This window comes from Cyprinus carpio, chromosome B9 (assembly GCF_018340385.1).
Source record: "Cyprinus carpio isolate SPL01 chromosome B9, ASM1834038v1, whole genome shotgun sequence".
In the NCBI taxonomy this organism is placed as follows: domain Eukaryota; kingdom Metazoa; phylum Chordata; class Actinopteri; order Cypriniformes; family Cyprinidae; genus Cyprinus; species Cyprinus carpio.
This window is the reverse complement of record NC_056605.1, coordinates 14,558,763-14,578,048: the sequence shown is the minus strand read 5'-3', so window position 1 is coordinate 14,578,048 and position 19,286 is coordinate 14,558,763. Positions and strand designations below refer to the sequence as shown.

The following is a 19,286-nucleotide window of genomic DNA, read 5'->3' as shown; positions in this document are numbered from 1 at the left end:
CAGCCAGAATCTCCAAGAAAAAGATGTTTAGTGTCAGTATGATGGATTTGGATGGATAAATGAGTCTTCTCCTACTGTATTGTCAGGTCAGTGGTGTAGTCAGTGCAGAGTATGAGCTTGAGTATCTGCTGTTGGAGGGCCACTGTTTTGACCTGTCCACAGGTCAGCCTCCCAGAGGACTTCAGTTTACACTGGGCATGAGACAGGAACCTCTCATGCATGACACCATTGTCATGGCCAACCTGGTGAGTTTATTCTCTCTGCTTTGCTTTTTCCTGAATATACGTTGTATTTATTGTACTAGGATTCTTCCTAGTTTGGTAAGCGTTACATGGACTCAAAATGAGATTCCTCTCATCATTAACCCACCTTCATGTCGCTTCAAACCTGTATGGCTTTTTCTGTGTAACACAAAAGCAAACTCTAACCCACCGCATATCATAGGGCTATTTCCAGTTGAAGGCCAACCCCGGTGCCTGGATCCTGAGGCTGCGTGAGGGCCGCTCAGAGGACATCTATCAGATACAAGCGTGAGATTTTTTTTCTCTTCACAGATTTACTTTTACATATTAATGTTTAGAAGTTTAGTGGTCAGTAAGATATTTCTGTTGTATTTTTTATTTTTTTTTTTTTTTTTAATCTCACGTTTACCAAGGCTGCATTTATTTGAACAAAAATACAGTTCTGTCATTACAACTCTTGGAAATATTGGCATGGTAATGTACATAACAATGTTAATGTATTTGGTCTTGGCGGAATAGATCTGCTACACTGCTCCTGTGGCAGAGCAAGTACCAAGACTTGCTACTGCCAATACATCCATAACATGCTTCTGTGAGCATGTAAGAAATACAGTTGCTCCACATTTAACATATATGAATAATCCCCATAGCATACATGATCACCAGGCTGTACGAGGAATACGATACCATCCAAAATAAAGGACAAAAAGAAACGGCCACACTCAAACTAATAGTCAACATCAAAACTTTCTAAAATGCTTGTCATCAATTTTCATTCCTTCTGATTGTGCACATTTTAGCAGTTCTTTAAGGAAACACAGTTGTGGTTTCTTTGAGAATTATGGAAGACAGTAAATTTATACCCCATTCATGCAGGTTAAAGTTAGAGTGCCGTGCCATTTTTCACACTGTCTGGCACAAAACATAACCAACTGAGAGAGGGTGTGTGAGAGAGAAAAAGAAAGTATCTCTCAGACACACACACACACTGCTGACTACTAAATGAATGGAAAGGCAGTGTTTTGTCAGTGTGCAATTCACTGATATCCTGTTCTGAGGAAGTGCAGCCTAATGGATCCAGTGTTTCATTTATGATGCCCGAACTAATGGCACTCTGTGTCCTGAATCACTGGACATTTATTGTGCTTTCATGTCATCACAACTTCTTTCTGAGACATGAACAGCTTGACAAAAGGAACGCTCAAAATAAATCCAGAATTGAATTGTGAGTCATTGGTGAAGAATCAGAGTAATTACAGTAAATGTAAGGCAGAACTATTGATATTCCTCAAATTATTTACTAGCTGTTCTTCATCTTCTTCATGGTTTTTCATCCTTGTTGTTCTTATCGTTCTTCTTCATGTCTCTCTTCTTCTTGTTTTTGCCCTTTTTTGTTGTTCTTCTTTATCATATTCATTCTTTTGTCCTTGTTCTTTGTTGTCATTTTTGTTTTGTTCATTGTTTTCTTCTCCTCTCTGTATATCTTGTAATCATTATTGTTCTGTTTATCTTCTCCTGGTTGATGTTATTGTTTTTGTGTTCATCTTTTTTTGTTCTTTGTTGTTTGTTGTTCTATTTTGTCCTTATTTTTCTTTTTCTGTTTATTATATCCTTGTTATTGTTCATTTTCTTGTTCTTCTGTTTATATTGTTCTTGTAGTTATTGTTTATTTTTTGTCTTTGTTGTTTTTCTGTTTGTCTTGTACTTGTTGTTCTAATTCTTTTTTGTTGTTGTATTTCTGTTGTTGTTGTTCTTCCCCTTCTTTTTCTGCATTGTTCTTAAGTTTAATGCAATTTAATTAATCTCTAAATCAACTGCAAAACCCATAGACACCATTCAAACTTTTGTAGATAAAATAAGCCTTGTGTATTTAGAGTTGCAGGTCTGTAACTTCGTTTGCTGAATTGTAAGCACTTATATTTTCTTCAGGAAGTGCAGATATAGAATATTTGTGCTCATATAGTGTTGTGTATGTATGTTTTAGGCATGATGGCACGGACTCTCCTGTTGATGCTGGTGATGTCATTGTGGTGCTTAACAGCTTCCACAGCAAGATCATCAAAGTTAGAGTAAGTTTGTAATGTTATTATAGCATTCACAATCCTTTATGCTAACAAGCATTTACAGACTTTGCCTCCATATAAAACACCAGCTGACGGGACCAATGAAAAACTAATATCTATTCAAATATTAGGTCCAGAAAAAGCCTGACAAACTCAATGAGGATCTTCTAAGTGAAGGAACAGAATCCAAAGGCTTGTGGGATTCCATAACGAGGTGAGTCTGATTTTTGTAGCACTAATCACATCTAAGATCACTTCTTAAAAAGCTATAGGGGAACAGCACTTTAAATCTCTAAATAATCACAAACAATATCACAGAAAAACAGACTGCAAGATCTTTGCTATGGCTGGGTCTGCATAGAATCTACAGAATGTGAAAGTCCGAGGTTCTTTCCTTTTTAAATATTTTTTTGGGTAGTTTGATAACAGACTCATTCATCGAGTCCTGCAAAAATCTCTATAACCAGTGTGAAAAAAGATCTGCAGATCCTGGGTGGGCCTGTCTATGACTGTTTGTCTCTATTGTAAATACACACACTACCATTCAAAAGTTTGGGGGTTGTATAATTTGTACATGTTTTTGAAAAAAAAACCTCTTATGTTCATCTAAGCTGCATTTATTTGAATAAAATACAGTAAAAATTGTGCTGTTGTGAAATATTATGATACTTGTGAAAACTGTGATACATTTTCAGGATTCTTTGACAAATAGAAAGTTCAAAAGAACAGCATTTATTTGAAATAAAAATCATTTCTAACAGTATTAATGTCACTTTTGATCAATTTAATGCATCCTTTCTGTATAAAAGTATTCATTTCTTTGTATAAACTTACTGACTCCAGACTTTTGAACAGTAGTGTATATTTTGCATATTAAAATGCAGAGGGTTTGCATTTTAATTAACAGCTCTGTTTATTACGTTTTGTGGTCTGTCTCCTTTGTTCATTGCTGTCTTTGAGATGTGTGGAGTTCTTTGGAGAAAAGGTAGGGAACTTGGTCTCTACTTTTTTTATTTCTCTTACTCGCTTTTTCTTGCGTCAGTAAGTGATACAGCAGAATTTCAGTTAGCTTCCCCTCAGCTTGATTTTTACACATCATTCTCCACATTTAGAAATAGTTTGCCAGGTTGTTACAAAATTCAACCTTGTCTCAGCAGGGTTACATCACCTCCATTCCACATTATTAAACAAACCTCATCTCGCCTTTTTTCTTGGGAAGTATGTAGCTTGGAAACAGGGGACCGAAATGTTCCAAAGGTGTGATGCTTGCTATTAAAAAAAAATGGTCTAATGTGAATATCTGTGTAGAGGCAGCAGTAGGTGAGATCTTGGCTAGAGTGGTTGTGGAAAGCTACAGATGGCACTTGGTTTTGTTTTGTGGTAATGATGGAGGTTGAGATCTTCAGAAATCTCTGAACCACCTCAGAACATACACACAGAATTATTTGTCTACATGAAATAAAATGAAATAAAATCACTTGTGCCGTCTCAAAACCTATTAGGCTGAACCAACAACTTGGTAAATTATTGTCAAGAAATGGTCTATAGCATCATTTACTTGAAGATTCCATTTAGTTTCATATTTTGTTACCTAATTTAGGTTAAAAATGCTGTTCTTTTGAACTATTTAAAAAAATCTTGAAAAAAAGTGTATCACAGTTACCACAAAAATATTAAGCAGCACAACTGTTTTCAGCTTTGCTAATAATTAACAAAGTTTCTTGAGCAGCAAATCAGCATATTAGAATGATTTTCAAAGGATCATGTGACACTGAAACCTGGAGTAATGGCTGCTGAAAATTCAGCTTTTGTAATCAACAAATATTCCACACAATACTGTTATGACAGATTATTAGCAGAGCTATATCCCCGTTGTTTTAGATAAGTGTGCGTTTTTTGGGTGTCTTGTAGCTTTGCTGGTGGCCCGAGTGTGGATGGGGATGACAAGAAGAAAGACGTTCTCAACATTTTCTCAGTGGCCTCTGGACATTTATATGAGCGCTTCCTGAGGTAGGACCACCACTTGTATGAATGCGCCCATGTCAGTGTCATCTTCAACTCCTCACGTATTTCTACTTCCCGTTTTTCCCCTTATAGAATAATGACGCTCTCTGTCCTCCAACACACCAAAACCCCTGTCAAGTTCTGGTTCCTCAAAAACTACCTCTCCCCCTCATTTAAGGTAAGATTGCTATCATTCCCAGCATGCTCTAGGTACTCACTGATGCATTTTGTACACAAACATAGCAAGAGCTGGCTGAAATGACTTCTTTCCAGTTTGCCTGGCTGAGGTTATTTTTGAGAGTCAGGGTGCACAGGTATTTTAGTTTATTTTTACTGTTGTTTTGACTGACTTTACAAAGTTTATGGCATCAGATTTTTATCTTTTTTATGAGATATGTAAGTTCTGTTTTGCTTTCAGTGTGATATCCAGTTTCAGTTTTAATTATACACCTTTTAATATAGGGGCTGCACAATTTCTGTAAAAATCAAATTTCTAATAAATTACAATTGTAAATTAAAATTTTTGTTTTGTTTTGTTTATGCTTATTTGTAAGGCTACACAATTTGGCTTAACATTTTGTGATTATTTGTCAATGTGATTATAAAATAATAGTAATAATAATACAAGGATAAACAAAACAAGAAATATTACTAATGCAATATTTCACTGTAGAATTACAAAATCTAATATTTAAGAAAAACAATCCAATAATAAAACTGTAAAACTGCAATACTAATGCCTGCCTTAAATTAATTTTCGAACATTAAACCATGAGCAGAACAGAAGCCATGCTATGCACCAACATTAAAGATTAAATTAATGCTTTTTCATAATCTTAGCAATGAAAATGAGGGGAGAATGATCCATGAATGTGTTAATAGATGTATTGTGTTGTATATAGTGTGTGTTGTCCTCTGTAGTTTATCCCTTTCTGCTTGTGTGTGTACAGGACACCATCTCTCACATGGCGAAGGCTTATGGTTTCCAGTATGAGCTGGTCCAGTATAAGTGGCCCCGCTGGCTTCACCAGCAGACAGAAAAGCAACGTATCATCTGGGGTTATAAGATCCTTTTCCTGGATGTGCTTTTCCCCCTGGCTGTGGACAAGATCATCTTTGTAGATGCTGATCAGGTGACCTTACGCATGAGAAAAACAGTGGTGCTGAATGAAATACCAGCATATTTGTACAATATGTTAAGTGCTTAGTTTATTATTTACTGATCCTCATGTGGTTCCAAACGCATAAGACTTTGATTCCTTTTCATTAACAGAGAGGTTTGGTTTTGCATGTCAAAGCCGTTACATTTGAGCTGCTTTTTACCGTATGTGATGTGTTGATGTTGATCTGTGTTTATATGTGAAACAAAGCCTAAATTGAATTTGTTCATATACAAGACATGATTGTGTCCCTTCGGAACCATTCACAGATGGATTGCTTTTACAGTGTATTTATGAACTTTTGGAAGCGTCAAAGTTTTGGGGAAATGGACTTTGTTTCATTAAAAACAGCTTCAGTTGTGTTTTTAAGATGAACGGAAGTCTGAAGGGTTTCAAGCAGCATGAGGGAGAGTAAATAACACAGTTTTCATTTTTGGGTGGATCTCAATTCTTGGAACACAAAATGAGTCAAGAAAAAGATATTAAAAATCATGGCTGATATTACTTCCAGTTTATACATACTACATGAAGGGCATGCAGAGTTTGTTGCATTGCGGGAAACAGTACTTTTTACAGTGTTTTCTGTTGTATGATGCACATTTTAGCTGATTTAGTCATGTATACAGTATATAAAAAAATAGTGTGTTTATGTTTTTGCATAATGATATGCATCCATTTCCAACCTGTGAATCTGATTTAACAATACGTCTTACAGTTTGCCATTTTTTAATTAATAGCAGCCTGGAGAATTCACAAGCACTTCTCCAACAATTCATCCTGTTAGCACATTAGCAAATAGTGATACCTTCTAGCTGCAAAACATAACCCAGAATACTTTATATTTAGATTGTCAGGGCAGATTTGAAGGAGCTGAGAGATCTGGATCTAGAGGGCGCCCCCTATGGGTACACACCATTCTGCGACAGCCGAAAAGAGATGGAAGGCTACCGGTTTTGGAAGACTGGCTACTGGGCTTCTCATCTTGCACACAGGAAATACCACATCAGGTTAGACCACAACAAATCACAAACAATAACATATGTTAAAAAAAAACACAGAATGTAAATTTCATCTTGATAGATTATAGATTTGCTGTAACATTTTAAAAATTTTTGAGAGGATTCTGTTGTTATATGATATTGTGATATGTGTAATATTTCATAAATGTTGTCCTTTTTCTCCAGTGCATTATATGTAGTGGACTTAAAAAAATTCCGGAAGATCGCAGCTGGAGACCGCCTCAGAGGGCAGTACCAAGCCTTAAGCCAAGATCCCAACAGTCTGTCTAACCTGGACCAGGTATGTGCTTGACATCTCACATGTTAACCATTAGAGAAGATTTAAATGTAATTTGAATGTTCTCTGTGGGGTTTGATGCTAACAGGACCTTCCCAACAACATGATCCATCAAGTAGCCATCAAGTCCTTACCTCAGGAGTGGCTGTGGTGTGAGACCTGGTGTGATGACAGTTCCAAAACTACAGCCAAGACCATAGATCTGGTTAGTATGCGTTCACTCCACACTATCCCTAACTACCAAAACACTACAGCATAGCAGGAATGGGACACCCATTGGGAAGATGCCAGTAAATGGCATTAGCAAACCTGAACTATTACAGCATTTATTAGTTTTTGTTAATATATGTTAATAAAAATCTTAATATTGTTTATTGTTTGTTATATAACTTTTTATCTAAAACAATGTAATAGTAAATATTGAAATTAACATAACTGACATATACTTAGATTATTAAATGCTGTAGAAGTATTCTAGTATGTAGTGATATCAGGTTGAAATGCCTGTAGTCTGATCATACCCAGATTTCTTCATTCCCACTATCACTAACGCGCACACAGAGAGCGACAAAAATAGTAGTCTCATTTACACCCTCTTCCTCCCTGCCGGCTGCTCCTGGGAGGTGAAGAGGGAAACGTCTCATTAGAGACGGCAGTGAGGGAAATTGGTGTGAGGGCTGCAGCTCACAGCTCAGGCTGGACTCGGGTCTGACGCAGGTTTAGAAGAGTGCTGACCTCCGCATTCCATCCAGCACTCACACCTCATTAATGTATACCAAGTTTAGTTGTGAAAGTCTTACTCCAGTGCTGTGTGGGGTTATTTTTACTCAATACACACTATAGGGAAGCAACTGTCATTTTTTTGTTTATTTTATTCTTTTATTTTCATGCCAACTTGTGCTTGCAGTCACCCCATAATATTATTGCTTTACCATTCCATAAAAATGAAAAAATCGTTTTCTCCTCTATATGGTACTCTTTCGTTTTGCTGTTTAAAAACATTTAATTGCTAATTACTGAAAAAAAGTGCAATCCCTAGATGACTAGAAAAGCCTTAATGGAAGCTTTAATGCAATAATGTTCATTGCATAAAGATTCAGTTCTTAAACTGATCTAGTGTATTTAGCCATTTTTGTCATTAGCACAGTTGCTGCTACTTTTTCTGTGCACCATCATGAACACATTTTTATATAAATCTGATGATTCTACAGAAAAGCTGTTGGGTCTTGAACTTTAAGCCTCATGTTTCTTACAATATGATGTGTTGTGTGAAAGGTCGAGGTTGGTAAGACTGTTTGTTTGTAAATGTTAAATACAGGAAACAGTAATATTGAAATATTATTACAATTTCAAAAAACTCTTTTCTATTTTAATCTTTTTAATATGTTTATTTTGATGCTTAAGAGCCATTACTTATCAATGTTAAAAACAGTGAAACTGCTGGTTCTCAACTGGTGTGTCCAAACTAGTAACCAGTGTGTGCTCAGTTGTGGTATGCGTTATGTTTTGCTGTCTGTTCTCCAATATGATGTAACGTTTCTGAACTTTCTATGCCAGCGGTGCAATCAAAGTGCTGTTATGTTGTAAAAACATGTTTTGTGACTCAGAAGTCATGAAAGTGTTGATATCAAGCTCTATTATAGATGAACAGCATTGGCAGTTTTCACTTTAAGTGCTCAAGAAATTAAATATGGCCACTCTAAGCACTGATGGAAAAGGTTGAAGGAAGTGTTTTGCCACCACGATGGACTGTTTTCTTTGTGTTGATTTATTGTAGTGCAATAACCCAAAGACCAAAGAGCCCAAGTTAAGTGCAGCAGTGAAAACTATTCCACAACTAAACAAGAAAAAAAACGAGATAAAACAATTAATCAAACGGGTGAAGGACCAGAAGGAGAAAATTACAAAAACATCATCATCATCATCATCATCATCATCATCAACACAGCACATGGGTAAGACTTAGTCATCACTAAAATGACTTTTTTCTAGTAAGCCCAGTTCATAAACATCATCTGTATTTTAACAGGCACTGGACGTGATGAACTTTAGCACTTGACTGCTCATGTTTGCACCTATCTTCCTGTGAAACACTGAGGAAATACACACAAGGAAACATTTTAAAGGACTTCATGACATATTTTATGTATATGATTTTGAATGAAGGTTTAGTTTGAATGCTCTCTGACTCTGACTTTTTATAAATCATTTTTGACAAAAAGATTTAAAACAATTGCAGTGTTATCTGATATTTTTGGCCAGTTTATGAAATTGCATTGGCACTGGTGTATATTCATAAGGGACGAGCGTCAATATTGTGTACATTCCTTCAGATAAGATTATAGATGTTTATACGGTTTCACAGTTCATTCCACATGGCCTTTTTTGTAACATAGTTTCAGTAAATATTCTGTCATCATATTTTAACAGTCAGTGTTTGCAAGTGAAAGGTATCTGTGATTGCAAATTGTTGATTTAAAACAGAGGTCTCACTAATAAATTCACTTTTCGATTGCCGTTGAAAGTCTGAACACCACCAAGTAGAGTCCTCTAAGATATACAGTATATTTTCAGTATATATTTCCAACTGTCTCTGTATCCCAATTATTGAGACGGATCCGGTACATTCCCTGTTTTATTTATATTACATCATTGACTCTGTACACATTTATTTCTATGCCTTGATGTTCAAAAATGTGGATTTTCTCAGGAATAAAGTGATATTTTTATTCTGAATGGGGATGCAAGTCTTTTATGATACACTGAGTTATTTAAATTCATTCATTTTAATGTTAAAAGCATTTGATTGCACAAATTAGTTTATTCTAAACGCCGCTATGCTCTTCAGTCATAGTAAAAACAGACCACAAAAAGTCATGTTAATTTAAATAAGCATTCACATCTCTTTATTTCCCTTATTTACAGCATAGTTTGGTTCATAGAAAAATAGCAGTTTTCTATGTACATATTATTCTTGGGAATGAAAAGGTCAGCGCACACAGACTTTGCTTGTCTATTAACCTTGCGCTCTGGATTGTAAGATCCCTGAACGTAAAGGAGCTGCTTCGAAGAATGACGGTTAGCAAAAGGGATCACTTGTGTTTGAAGGCGCTTGTCATGTCTGAGCTGTACCAGTTCCTATAGGCAGACTCCAGCACATATCCAGGCCCTAGGTCTATTCAGCCGAGCCTTAGTTGAAGTTGAATTTGAAATTAAAAGGTCCAGAACCGAAAGGATTGAATCCCTGGAAGTTGTCCCAGCCACCGTGGAAGTGGTGGTGGTGATGCCCCCCACCCTGCTGACTCTCTGGATCCATGGGGTCCTCACCCTGATCAAACTTACTCCTCATCTCTGCAGAGAAACAGAAGAACTGGACTAAGCTACCACAGAACATTAACCGAGCAGCAACAGGGTGAAGAAGCTACAAAATTGGCACTTAAATATACCTGGATCGGTGAGAACTTCTTTGGCTTGAGCGATGTCTATGAACTTCTTCTCCGCCTTTTTCTTTTCTTCTGCATCCTGGAAATTGTCTGGGTGCCACTGCTGCGCCAGCTTTCTGTATGCTTTCAGGATCTCTTTCTTTTGGGCGGTTCTGCAACCACAGCAGTTTAAGAAGAGTGTTTACTTGTTTTAAAATAAGTATTAGGCCTCTGCATTGATTAACAGATGAGACAGAGTTGCTGTGTGTATTATCTAACCTCTTTACACCAAGGATCTTGTAGTAATCTCTCTTCTGGGACTGTTTGAGAAGCCGCTGTGCTCTTTCCAGACCCTCCTTGATCTGCCGGTCATTCTCACTATGTTCTTGAGCACTCTCAAAGTCCTTAATGGCTGCAAAAAGAACACGATTCGGTCGCTTCACCTCATTATTTTAAGAGCAATCTTGAGTGAAAGTATTAAAAGTAGCCAATTTCTTATGTACAAAACATCATCACCCAGTTATAAATAAAATATAAAAACTGTTACAATGGTTAAAAAAAAAAAATTGTCCATATATCCAGATCTACCTTCTTCATATTGGTCATCCTGGAGGTAGGCCTCTGCTCTGTCTTTTAAAGCATTCACATTCTGAGGGTCTGCTTTCAGAACTTCACTGCACACTGAGATGGCTTTAGCAGTTTGTTGGTCCTGAGGAATAAGATCAAAACATAATCACTCACATCAGTTACACGCAGATTCATTGTATGCTTTGGTAGATAGCGACGCCTTGTGGTCAAGGAGTTCAGTCTCACCTTTGACAAACAGTGGCACATGCGTTCTTTGGCGTTAAGTATGAATTGAGGAACATTTGGTTCAGTCTTCATAACAGACTCATATTTACTAACTGCATCGCTGTACCTGGGGATTTAGTAAAACAACCATTTAGTTTCTTTAGATTGTCATTCACTTTAACGGTTTTCAATAAAATTTATCATAAGTGACAGTAAAGAATATTCTATTTCAAATAAAAACTGTTCAATTTATTGAAGAATCCTGGAAAAGAATCCTTAAGTGCAAATTCTGAAGAATTATGTGACACTGAAGACTGAAATGGCTGCTGTAAATTCATCTTTGCCATCACAGGAATAAATTACGCTAAAATATATTAAAATAGAATATAGTTATTTCAAAGTGTAAAAATATTTAATAATATTAATGTTTTTACTGTATTTTTAATTAAATAAATGCAGCCTTGTTGAGCATAAAAGACTAATTTCAAAAATTTTAAAAGTTTAATAAATTACAGACCTCAAACTTATGAATGATAGTGTGTGTGCTATTTTTTTAGTTAATTATATTCAAATGAATGAATAAATTAATGAAAATGTATATTATATTATATTATATTATATTATATTATATTATATTATATTATATTATATTATATTATATTATATTATATTATATTATATATCTCGGGTATCCTGGAATCCCTGTGACCCTGCATAGGACAAGTTTGAAAAATTGATGGATGTGTTATATTATATGGAAATATAAAACAATAAACAAATAAACATTACTAAAAAATAATATAGGTAAAAATAAGAAAAATAATCTATCTCACAATATTATTATTAGAATTATTATTAATTGTATATTCTTTAAAATGTTTCTTTTTTTTTTCTTTTTTTTTATAAAATATAGCAACACTGTGACATACATTTGCTGCTGGATCAGTTCCTCAGCAGCTTGTATCTGTTTGTTGAGCTTCTTAACTTGCTTGTAGTGGCTGAAGCACTGCTTATGATCCGGGTCCAGTTTCAGACACTCCCTCACCTCACTGCAAAAAAAAACAAAACACACACACACACTATTAGGCATGGGTCCATTAAAAATTCAAAATAACCAGACTGAAAACTGGATGCCACTCACTGTGGACATACAGCATAGTGTGGCACTTACTTGTACATTTATCTTTGCATATATTGCATTTCATTTCACATACTATTATTAAAAAATAGTAGGCAATATAAGTTAAGGTCTATATTGTGCAATACACTAGTAGGCTTAGAATGCTTTTGTAGCATACATAAACTCCAAACTCCCAGAACTTAAGCATTAATAACTACATGTTGTCTTACTTGAGGGACATCTCATGGTCTCCCAAGTTGTAATAGATGGTGCTGAGCTTGTAGAAAGCCTGAGTGTTGTCACTTTTTAGTTTTGAAGCAGCCTTGAGGTCACTGATGGCTTTGCCCATTTCACCCAACTGAATGAAACACTCTGCCCGCATCTCTCTGGAGTCCGCATCCCAAACACACGTCTGAAAAGATGACAAGCAAATAAAAAGGACTTGACAGTAATATTTATAATAATACCTTGCTATTGGCAGTTAATATGATATTTGTTCTGTTTACAGTTCCTACAAAGCAAACATGATGACATTACTCAAACAGTGCCCTTATTGAGCACAAGTAATCCCTTTGTGGACCAGGACAAAACCACCTGGATCACCTACAGTAAACAGGGACCTCTTGAAGGTCAACTCAAACTTTTGAGTTACTAAAGTAGGGATATTAATAACCTTGATCCAGGATAACTCACATCAATGATAATGTCGAGGTGTGATACAGCAGAGCCGTAGTCTCTGCGGTTGAAATCGCTCTGTGCCTGGCCCACCAGTCTCTGAATTTCATCAGATTTCTTCAGCTGGCTCTGGGCCTCCTGCTCTTCCCTGCTGCTTGGATTTGATTTGAGCTAAAAGACAAAAAAATGTGTCACACTTAAGAAAATGAAACAGATAGCAAGTGTCAAAACAGCAGAACAGTTCAGTTGTGCAGGTTAAATGAAGCCTTTGGGGTAATGACAGGAAATATACCCCCTGACTCACCCAACTAAGAATACTCTGGAGAAGGATGAGGGCACTTCAGGGTGACTTAATTAAATATTGTTTCCTCATAGGTATTACAATTGAAATGTTAATGTGAGATAGAATGTACTGTCATTTTCTTCAGAAGATTTATGTGGTCATGATAACTAGGTGTGCACTGATCAGAAAACTTGGGGCCAATACCAACAGCCTGTATTTTAGCATTGTGCTAAACCGATACTAAACTTATCTGAAATATTTACTTTTAAAGAACCACTTTTACTGCAGTTTTAATATTAAACCATGTGCTACAGAAAAATGGACTGTACAGTAAAATTACAGAAATCAATTCACATACAGGTGTTATTATACAAATTAAAGATGGCAGGTAATGATCAACTGGTGCATCCCTAATGCTAATCAAATGCCACGCACCACTTTTTTGAAATCACTTTCTGCTTCATCAAGTTTGCCGTGTTTCAGCAGTAGGTTTCCTCTCTGAAGCCTCGCCTGGGGATTAAGAAGAAACACTGGTTACACAGGTTTTGGTAAATCATATCAAAATGTTGTACATATTTTACAGTGTGAAATGATTATGAGAACCCACCGATGTGAAGTCCGGTTTAAGTTCGATGACTTTGCTGAGGTCTGGTAATGCAGATTTTGACTTTCCCATGGCAAGGTACACAGTTGCTCTCCTGTAGTACGCCATGTAATTTTTGGTGTCACCATCTGATAATAAAAAAATAAAAAATATTTAAATTCAATTCATTTAAAAAAAGAGTTTGGTGTGTGTGTGTGTATGTATATATGTATATAAAATTTATTTTTGTGATTAAATCTTCCAGACACGTTGCTTACATAGACACTGCCCTGTGTGGAAAAGAATGCATTACACACAAGATTTCATTTAAGTTCTCATGTAAAAAGATCCAGTACTCACCAACAGCAGCGTGGAAGTGAGAGAGAGCATCTGCCAGCTGTCCTGCGGCCAGAAGCTTCTTACCCATCTCCAGATGATTCTCAACACCACCATCCTTCCCACCATTAACTCCTGCAATACACGTGAATGGCAAATACGTTTTAATCTAGATGAACCACAGAGCACAATAAGGTATACGTGCAATATCTGAACCATGTGTTCAGTAGTAGCAGTCTATCACACTGGAGTAGTGTACAGTTAGTATGGCAATAGCATAGTGTGCCTCAAACGTGTTCACTAGCGTAGAGCGGAGTACAAGAGAGTCAGGCAGACTAGATTAATAAACATTTCAGTGAAGTGAAACAGTGACAGAAAACATACATTGTTGCAGTGGAATCACAGTATTCATTTAGAGCAGTGAAATACAAAAAACAATGCTATAGACAAAATAACATCACAAAAACTGAATTAAAAAAAAACATCATTAACGTTTAAAGCATGTTTAACAGGTAACTGGATCTTCAGCAGCGTGTTTCTGGACATGTGTAGTTCATGAGTAGACATCTAAACACCTGGGATTTTTCATCTCTTACTGAATTATCTTTGAGTTAATTTATAAAAACAAAGACACTTTCTCTAAATAAACTGCCATGAAGATGAACAAATACAAAACTGGTTAAAAATCATTTCTTAAACAATAGAACTGACCACTTACCTTCGTAGCGGAGATCGATTAAAACTAGTAAAAAAGGAACGTAGTTTAGTAGTTTGTGCGCCACTGGGTTTATGGCAACCATGTTTACTTTTTCTTTCCTCCGTCAAATGACTGAATTAACGTGCAAAGTTTCTATAGACGCGCTGGACATTCGCGTAGCTGTCAGGCCAGCGGACATCATGCCCACTGGTCGTGGGGCATTCTGATTGGCTGATATTTCTCTAAACCCCGCCCATCGCGCCCGGTTAAACGGAGGCTAGCCACGGCAGCATTATTTTGGTTCTGTTTGCGCTTGCGCGGCAGTGAGCGTGCACACTGGTGGAGGGGGGAATTAAGACGTGTGACTTCAATACGAAATTTACATTTATGATGTAGAACTGTATTTTTCGACTTTGTCAGAGGATTTTTTTTTTTTTTTTGACGTCTGTAACTGGCTACATTTACGCACGTCTTCTCAGCTTGATTCTTGAGATAAACTGTGGCAGAAAAGGGCATAATTATAGGCTAGTGTGATATATAAACTATAAATCAGGAAGAATCTTTGTTGCTGATTTAGTTTTCTCAAAGAGAAATCGAATGCAAAGAGGCAAGCACACTATGCAGCAAACGTTCCCTTTTATGTGACGTGATTCATGCTATAAAAGGATGATAACCATGAACTTTTCACAGACACCATCATCCTGTGATCATAACATCATCAGTCCTGTAAGAGGATCCAGAGTCTAATTCCAGGTAATATTACTTGACCCTGTTTGCATTGTTTTCTCATCAAGTCGAATCGTGCTGCTTTAGTTTATGTGATACATTTCATTCTTTCAGATCTGTGACAGATCATTCTTATGTTGATATCAACACCCCAATGGGAATCTAGTAAGTCAAAGAGTGCATATAAGTATTGTTTGATTGTGGGTCTGCATTTCATGGCATGTATTGCTATTGAAAGATACCTTTTGGTTTCTCATCCTATCTGGTACAGAACTCACCATTCAGTCAAATTCTCCTGTTTTATTTGTTTCATCATCTGGTTAATGCCTCTTAATCTTTGCAGCGATAAAAAATCATACCATAAAATTCCATGGACTGTACCAATGTGTTTTATCCCATACCCAATAATCCTCCTGTGTTTTGTTGGTACTTGGAAGGGCTTCTCTCACACAACATCGCTCACTTCTCATGTGCCGCTGAATTACACCTTTCTCATTCTCCCCAATGCAATTAAGATTTTCTGTAAGCCAAAGAATTTCCAACTTTTTTTTACTGTGTCTGGTATCTAAACCCATTTGTTGACTGTTTGTTGTAGTTGTTCATGAGAAGTGATGTTGATGATATACTGGCAGTTCTATACTGCTGTAGTGGCTCTGACAGACATCAGAATATAGAACGCATAACCAGTAGCAGCACTCATCTTCATAATGTGCAGTAACTAACAAGTCAAGCCATTTTTATTTATATACAGTAGCGCTTTATTAGCAGCTTCAGTATTAATAGTACCAAAGCAGCACTAAAAGTGTCATTATTCAGCTCAGTTTAGTTCACTGTTAATTCACATGTTCAGTGTCAATGTTGCAAAGTTTGTAAGCTATGGAACTTCAACTAAAGCATCTCTGCAGAAGACAATAGTGCCATTTTTCAGCATTTTTCAAGTCAATTCAGTTCAGTAATAGTACAAAGTTCATCAGTTATGAAACAAACAGGTGTGCAAAGTGTTTTCTGATAACCTTACAACATCAAAATATTTTTTTAAGACTCTTTAAGACTTATCAATAAATAATCTTTCTGAAAATTGCATGAAAATGTGAAGAGGAAGCAGATAAGTTACTTTCGGGGATGTCCTGCATAATTAAAGAGCTCAGTGAATAAAATAAAATGTAGGAACCATTGTCTCAAGCATTATACTGGACAAATAAATAGGGCATCTCTAATTTCACATATAAATGTGGATAATGGCCCAAAGATGTTGACACTGTTCATTTAATCCATCAGTTGCAAGCCTTTGCACTCTTATCAGGGGAAATAGTTTAAAGGTTGTTCAAATATCTCAAATCATGTGCTAAGAAGGTGAAGCAGATGCAAAGAAAAAGTGAAATACTCATAAAGGAGTACAGTAAACCCTTTCATATACCTCTGTATGTGACCTTCTGACCATTTTACACTAACTTGATTATGTGCTGTTATTGTATATGTCTATTGCACCCATATTGATTTTTTTTTTTTACTAATGCTCAGCATTTTAATGTGATGTTATGAACTACACAGGTGTGCAATGTGAGTAAGCACTTTATTTGATGTGATTGTCACATTTAAAAAAAAACGATGTAAAAATCTTTCTGAATTATCTGTGGGATATCTGAAATCCACACAATATAAACACATTGTTTACATATTCTCATTGTTAGCCGATACATTTCTGGTGGAAACAGATTTATACATATAATAATAATAATAATAATAATAATATTTCTGCAATTGGTCAGTTTATATGTATATAAGTATGAATGCAGGTATTTTTTTAAAGATTTTAATGTGCTCAGCTGGTTTACACTTTTAGAGCATGACAATAGTCTTTAATTAAAGGGACCCTATTTATTTAAATGCTAAAATAGTTTTGGTTGATGCACTTTATACTGTATACTCTATGTATAAAATCTTGTTGATTAAAAAACAAAGTTTATGGACATGTTATGTGCCAGTTGTTTCTGTGCTGCATAACAGAATACTTTAAGGGATAATGATTCATGAATGGGGTTTAGAAATTAATAGCACACTGTTTGGGGTGGGCCTGAAAAGAAACTGAATTACAGGTTTATCCACTTAATGTCTCAACTGTTCAAAATTGCCATTTTTTCTATGAGGCTGGGGCCCACAAGGACACTTCCACTAACTTCCAAGGATTCTACATGATGACTTAAAATGTATTTATTTGTTTGCATTGCATTAGAAAGATGCCTTTTAGTTTCAAGCTATAGTCTTCCATAATTAATGGGTATTTAATGACACTGGTTCTTTGAATATCATCTAATAAATAACAAACATCTTTAGTGCCATAAGTGAATCTACAGTCTGATTCCACGTAAGAATATACCATATGAAGTATCACTGAACTGTCTTGTTCATTTTGTTAAAGGGTTACTCCATCCCAAAATGAAAATTTTGTCATTAATCACTTACCCCAATGTCATTCCAAACCAGTTAAAGCTTTGTTCGTCTTCGGAACACAATTTAAGATATTTTGGATGAAAACAGGTAGGCTTGTGACTGTCCCATAGACTGACAAGTAACTAACAGTGTCAAGGTTCAGGAAAGTATGAAAAGCATCGTCAGAATACTCCATCTGCCATCAGTGATTCAACCATAACGTTATGCAGCGACGAGAACAATTTTTGTACACGAAGAAAACAAAAATAATGACTTTGTTCAACAATTCCTCTCCTCTGTGTCTCTCCAAATCAGCATAGCGCCATTTTGTTTGTGTGACTGTATGTAATGTAATAACTTTTGTCAACGGCAGTTGTTTTAAATGTGCTATAGAAATAAAATTTGTGTTGTATTATAAAAACTAAACATTTGGATCCATAAATCTCCTAAGTGCTGGTTTATGTTAAAAATATAGGTGTCAGGCACTGGAAGGAAAGACCAATCAAAGAATGACAAAGTACAAGGGTTTACTGACAAAAACAGGGCACGTGCAATGAAAGTCCAACAGGAGGGGATACTTGGGTAATGACGGGATAGCTGAGGGTGACCACTGGAACCAGCATAGGGCGGCAGCAGCTAGGACCACTGCTGAGGAGATGGCAAGACCAGACAGAATGTAGATGAGCGGGCGAGGCACAACGGAGCAGAGAACTGCAGCTTGAAGATCACTTGCCCAGAACCAATACAGCTGCCAGGATGAGGGAACCAGCGGGCAGGGAACCACACACGGCTGGGCAGGACTGGAGGGGGAGAAACACAACAGACAAGACAGGAAAAAACAACTAGCACACTAGACAACACAAACAAGACAGGGAACAAGGAATCCATTACCAAAAATCAGAAAAAAAAAAAAAAGAACAAAAAAAAATCAAAAATGAGAGAACAGAGAAAAGATAACAAAAACCAAAAGTAGATAACCAGTCTTTGTTCTGTTTGGAGAATAGATAAAAAAAAACAAACTCCTGGAACTAGAGAAAAATAAAAACAGAAAAAAAAAAAAAAAAAAAAAAAACTAGGGAAAAAGACAATCAAGAAATAAAGAGCTAGACCCATACGGGTAAATGCTAAGGGAAAAAACTAAACTTGACTAGAGGCTTGAATCTAGCAAAAGACTAGAGAGATAACTCTTAGATAAAAGGTGAAAATAAACTTAAACTAAAAAGGAACTAATAAGAGAAGACCTAGGGAAAAAATAACTCTCAAAGGACTCAACAGGAAAAACCAAAAAAAAAAAGCAAAAACTAGACTTGACTAGAAAAACTCGAAACTGCAATACACACATTAGGCAAACATACAGCCAAAACAAACCAGCAACTACCAGAGGAAAGAGAGCACAATAAGAAGGGTACAGTGACATGAGGAACAGGTGACAACACTCTGACTAATGAGGACTAAAC

General features: G+C 36.1%; 2 protein-coding genes and 1 long non-coding RNA gene across 3 annotated transcripts in view; 2 read left to right on the top strand and 1 right to left on the bottom strand.

Moving 5' to 3' along the window:
* LOC109101704 (UDP-glucose:glycoprotein glucosyltransferase 2-like) overlaps window positions 1-8,668 on the top strand; it is a gene marked incomplete at its 3' end in the record, with an annotated part of 28,858 nt that extends 20,190 nt beyond the window's left edge. The window contains exons 29-40 of the mRNA XM_042731110.1: window positions 87-245; window positions 445-530; window positions 2,227-2,311; window positions 2,437-2,519; window positions 3,267-3,290; window positions 4,217-4,315; window positions 4,403-4,487; window positions 5,260-5,442; window positions 6,316-6,476; window positions 6,654-6,768; window positions 6,854-6,970; window positions 8,543-8,668. Coding sequence (XP_042587044.1) covers window positions 87-245; window positions 445-530; window positions 2,227-2,311; window positions 2,437-2,519; window positions 3,267-3,290; window positions 4,217-4,315; window positions 4,403-4,487; window positions 5,260-5,442; window positions 6,316-6,476; window positions 6,654-6,768; window positions 6,854-6,970; window positions 8,543-8,668 — 1,323 coding nt within the window. The remainder of the gene's footprint in view (window positions 1-86; window positions 246-444; window positions 531-2,226; window positions 2,312-2,436; window positions 2,520-3,266; window positions 3,291-4,216; window positions 4,316-4,402; window positions 4,488-5,259; window positions 5,443-6,315; window positions 6,477-6,653; window positions 6,769-6,853; window positions 6,971-8,542) is intronic.
* Window positions 8,669-8,679: 11 nt separating this feature from the next.
* On the top strand, window positions 8,680-9,501 carry LOC122138471. Its single transcript, XR_006155596.1, has 2 exons — window positions 8,680-8,720; window positions 8,795-9,501. It is a non-coding gene; the product is annotated as an uncharacterized LOC122138471 (long non-coding RNA).
* Window positions 9,502-9,644: 143 nt separating this feature from the next.
* dnajc3a (DnaJ (Hsp40) homolog, subfamily C, member 3a) lies at window positions 9,645-14,891 on the bottom strand. Its single transcript, XM_019079761.2, has 12 exons — window positions 14,695-14,891; window positions 14,001-14,111; window positions 13,665-13,789; window positions 13,493-13,567; window positions 12,793-12,945; window positions 12,330-12,511; window positions 11,909-12,028; window positions 11,001-11,106; window positions 10,776-10,896; window positions 10,467-10,599; window positions 10,212-10,360; window positions 9,645-10,116 (listed from the first exon to the last, which is right to left on the bottom strand). The coding sequence occupies exons 1-12, from the start codon at window positions 14,774-14,776 to the stop codon at window positions 9,956-9,958; spliced, it is 1,518 nt and encodes a 505-aa protein (XP_018935306.1). The 5' UTR covers window positions 14,777-14,891; the 3' UTR covers window positions 9,645-9,955.
* Between the last annotated feature and the right edge of the window lie 4,395 nt (window positions 14,892-19,286).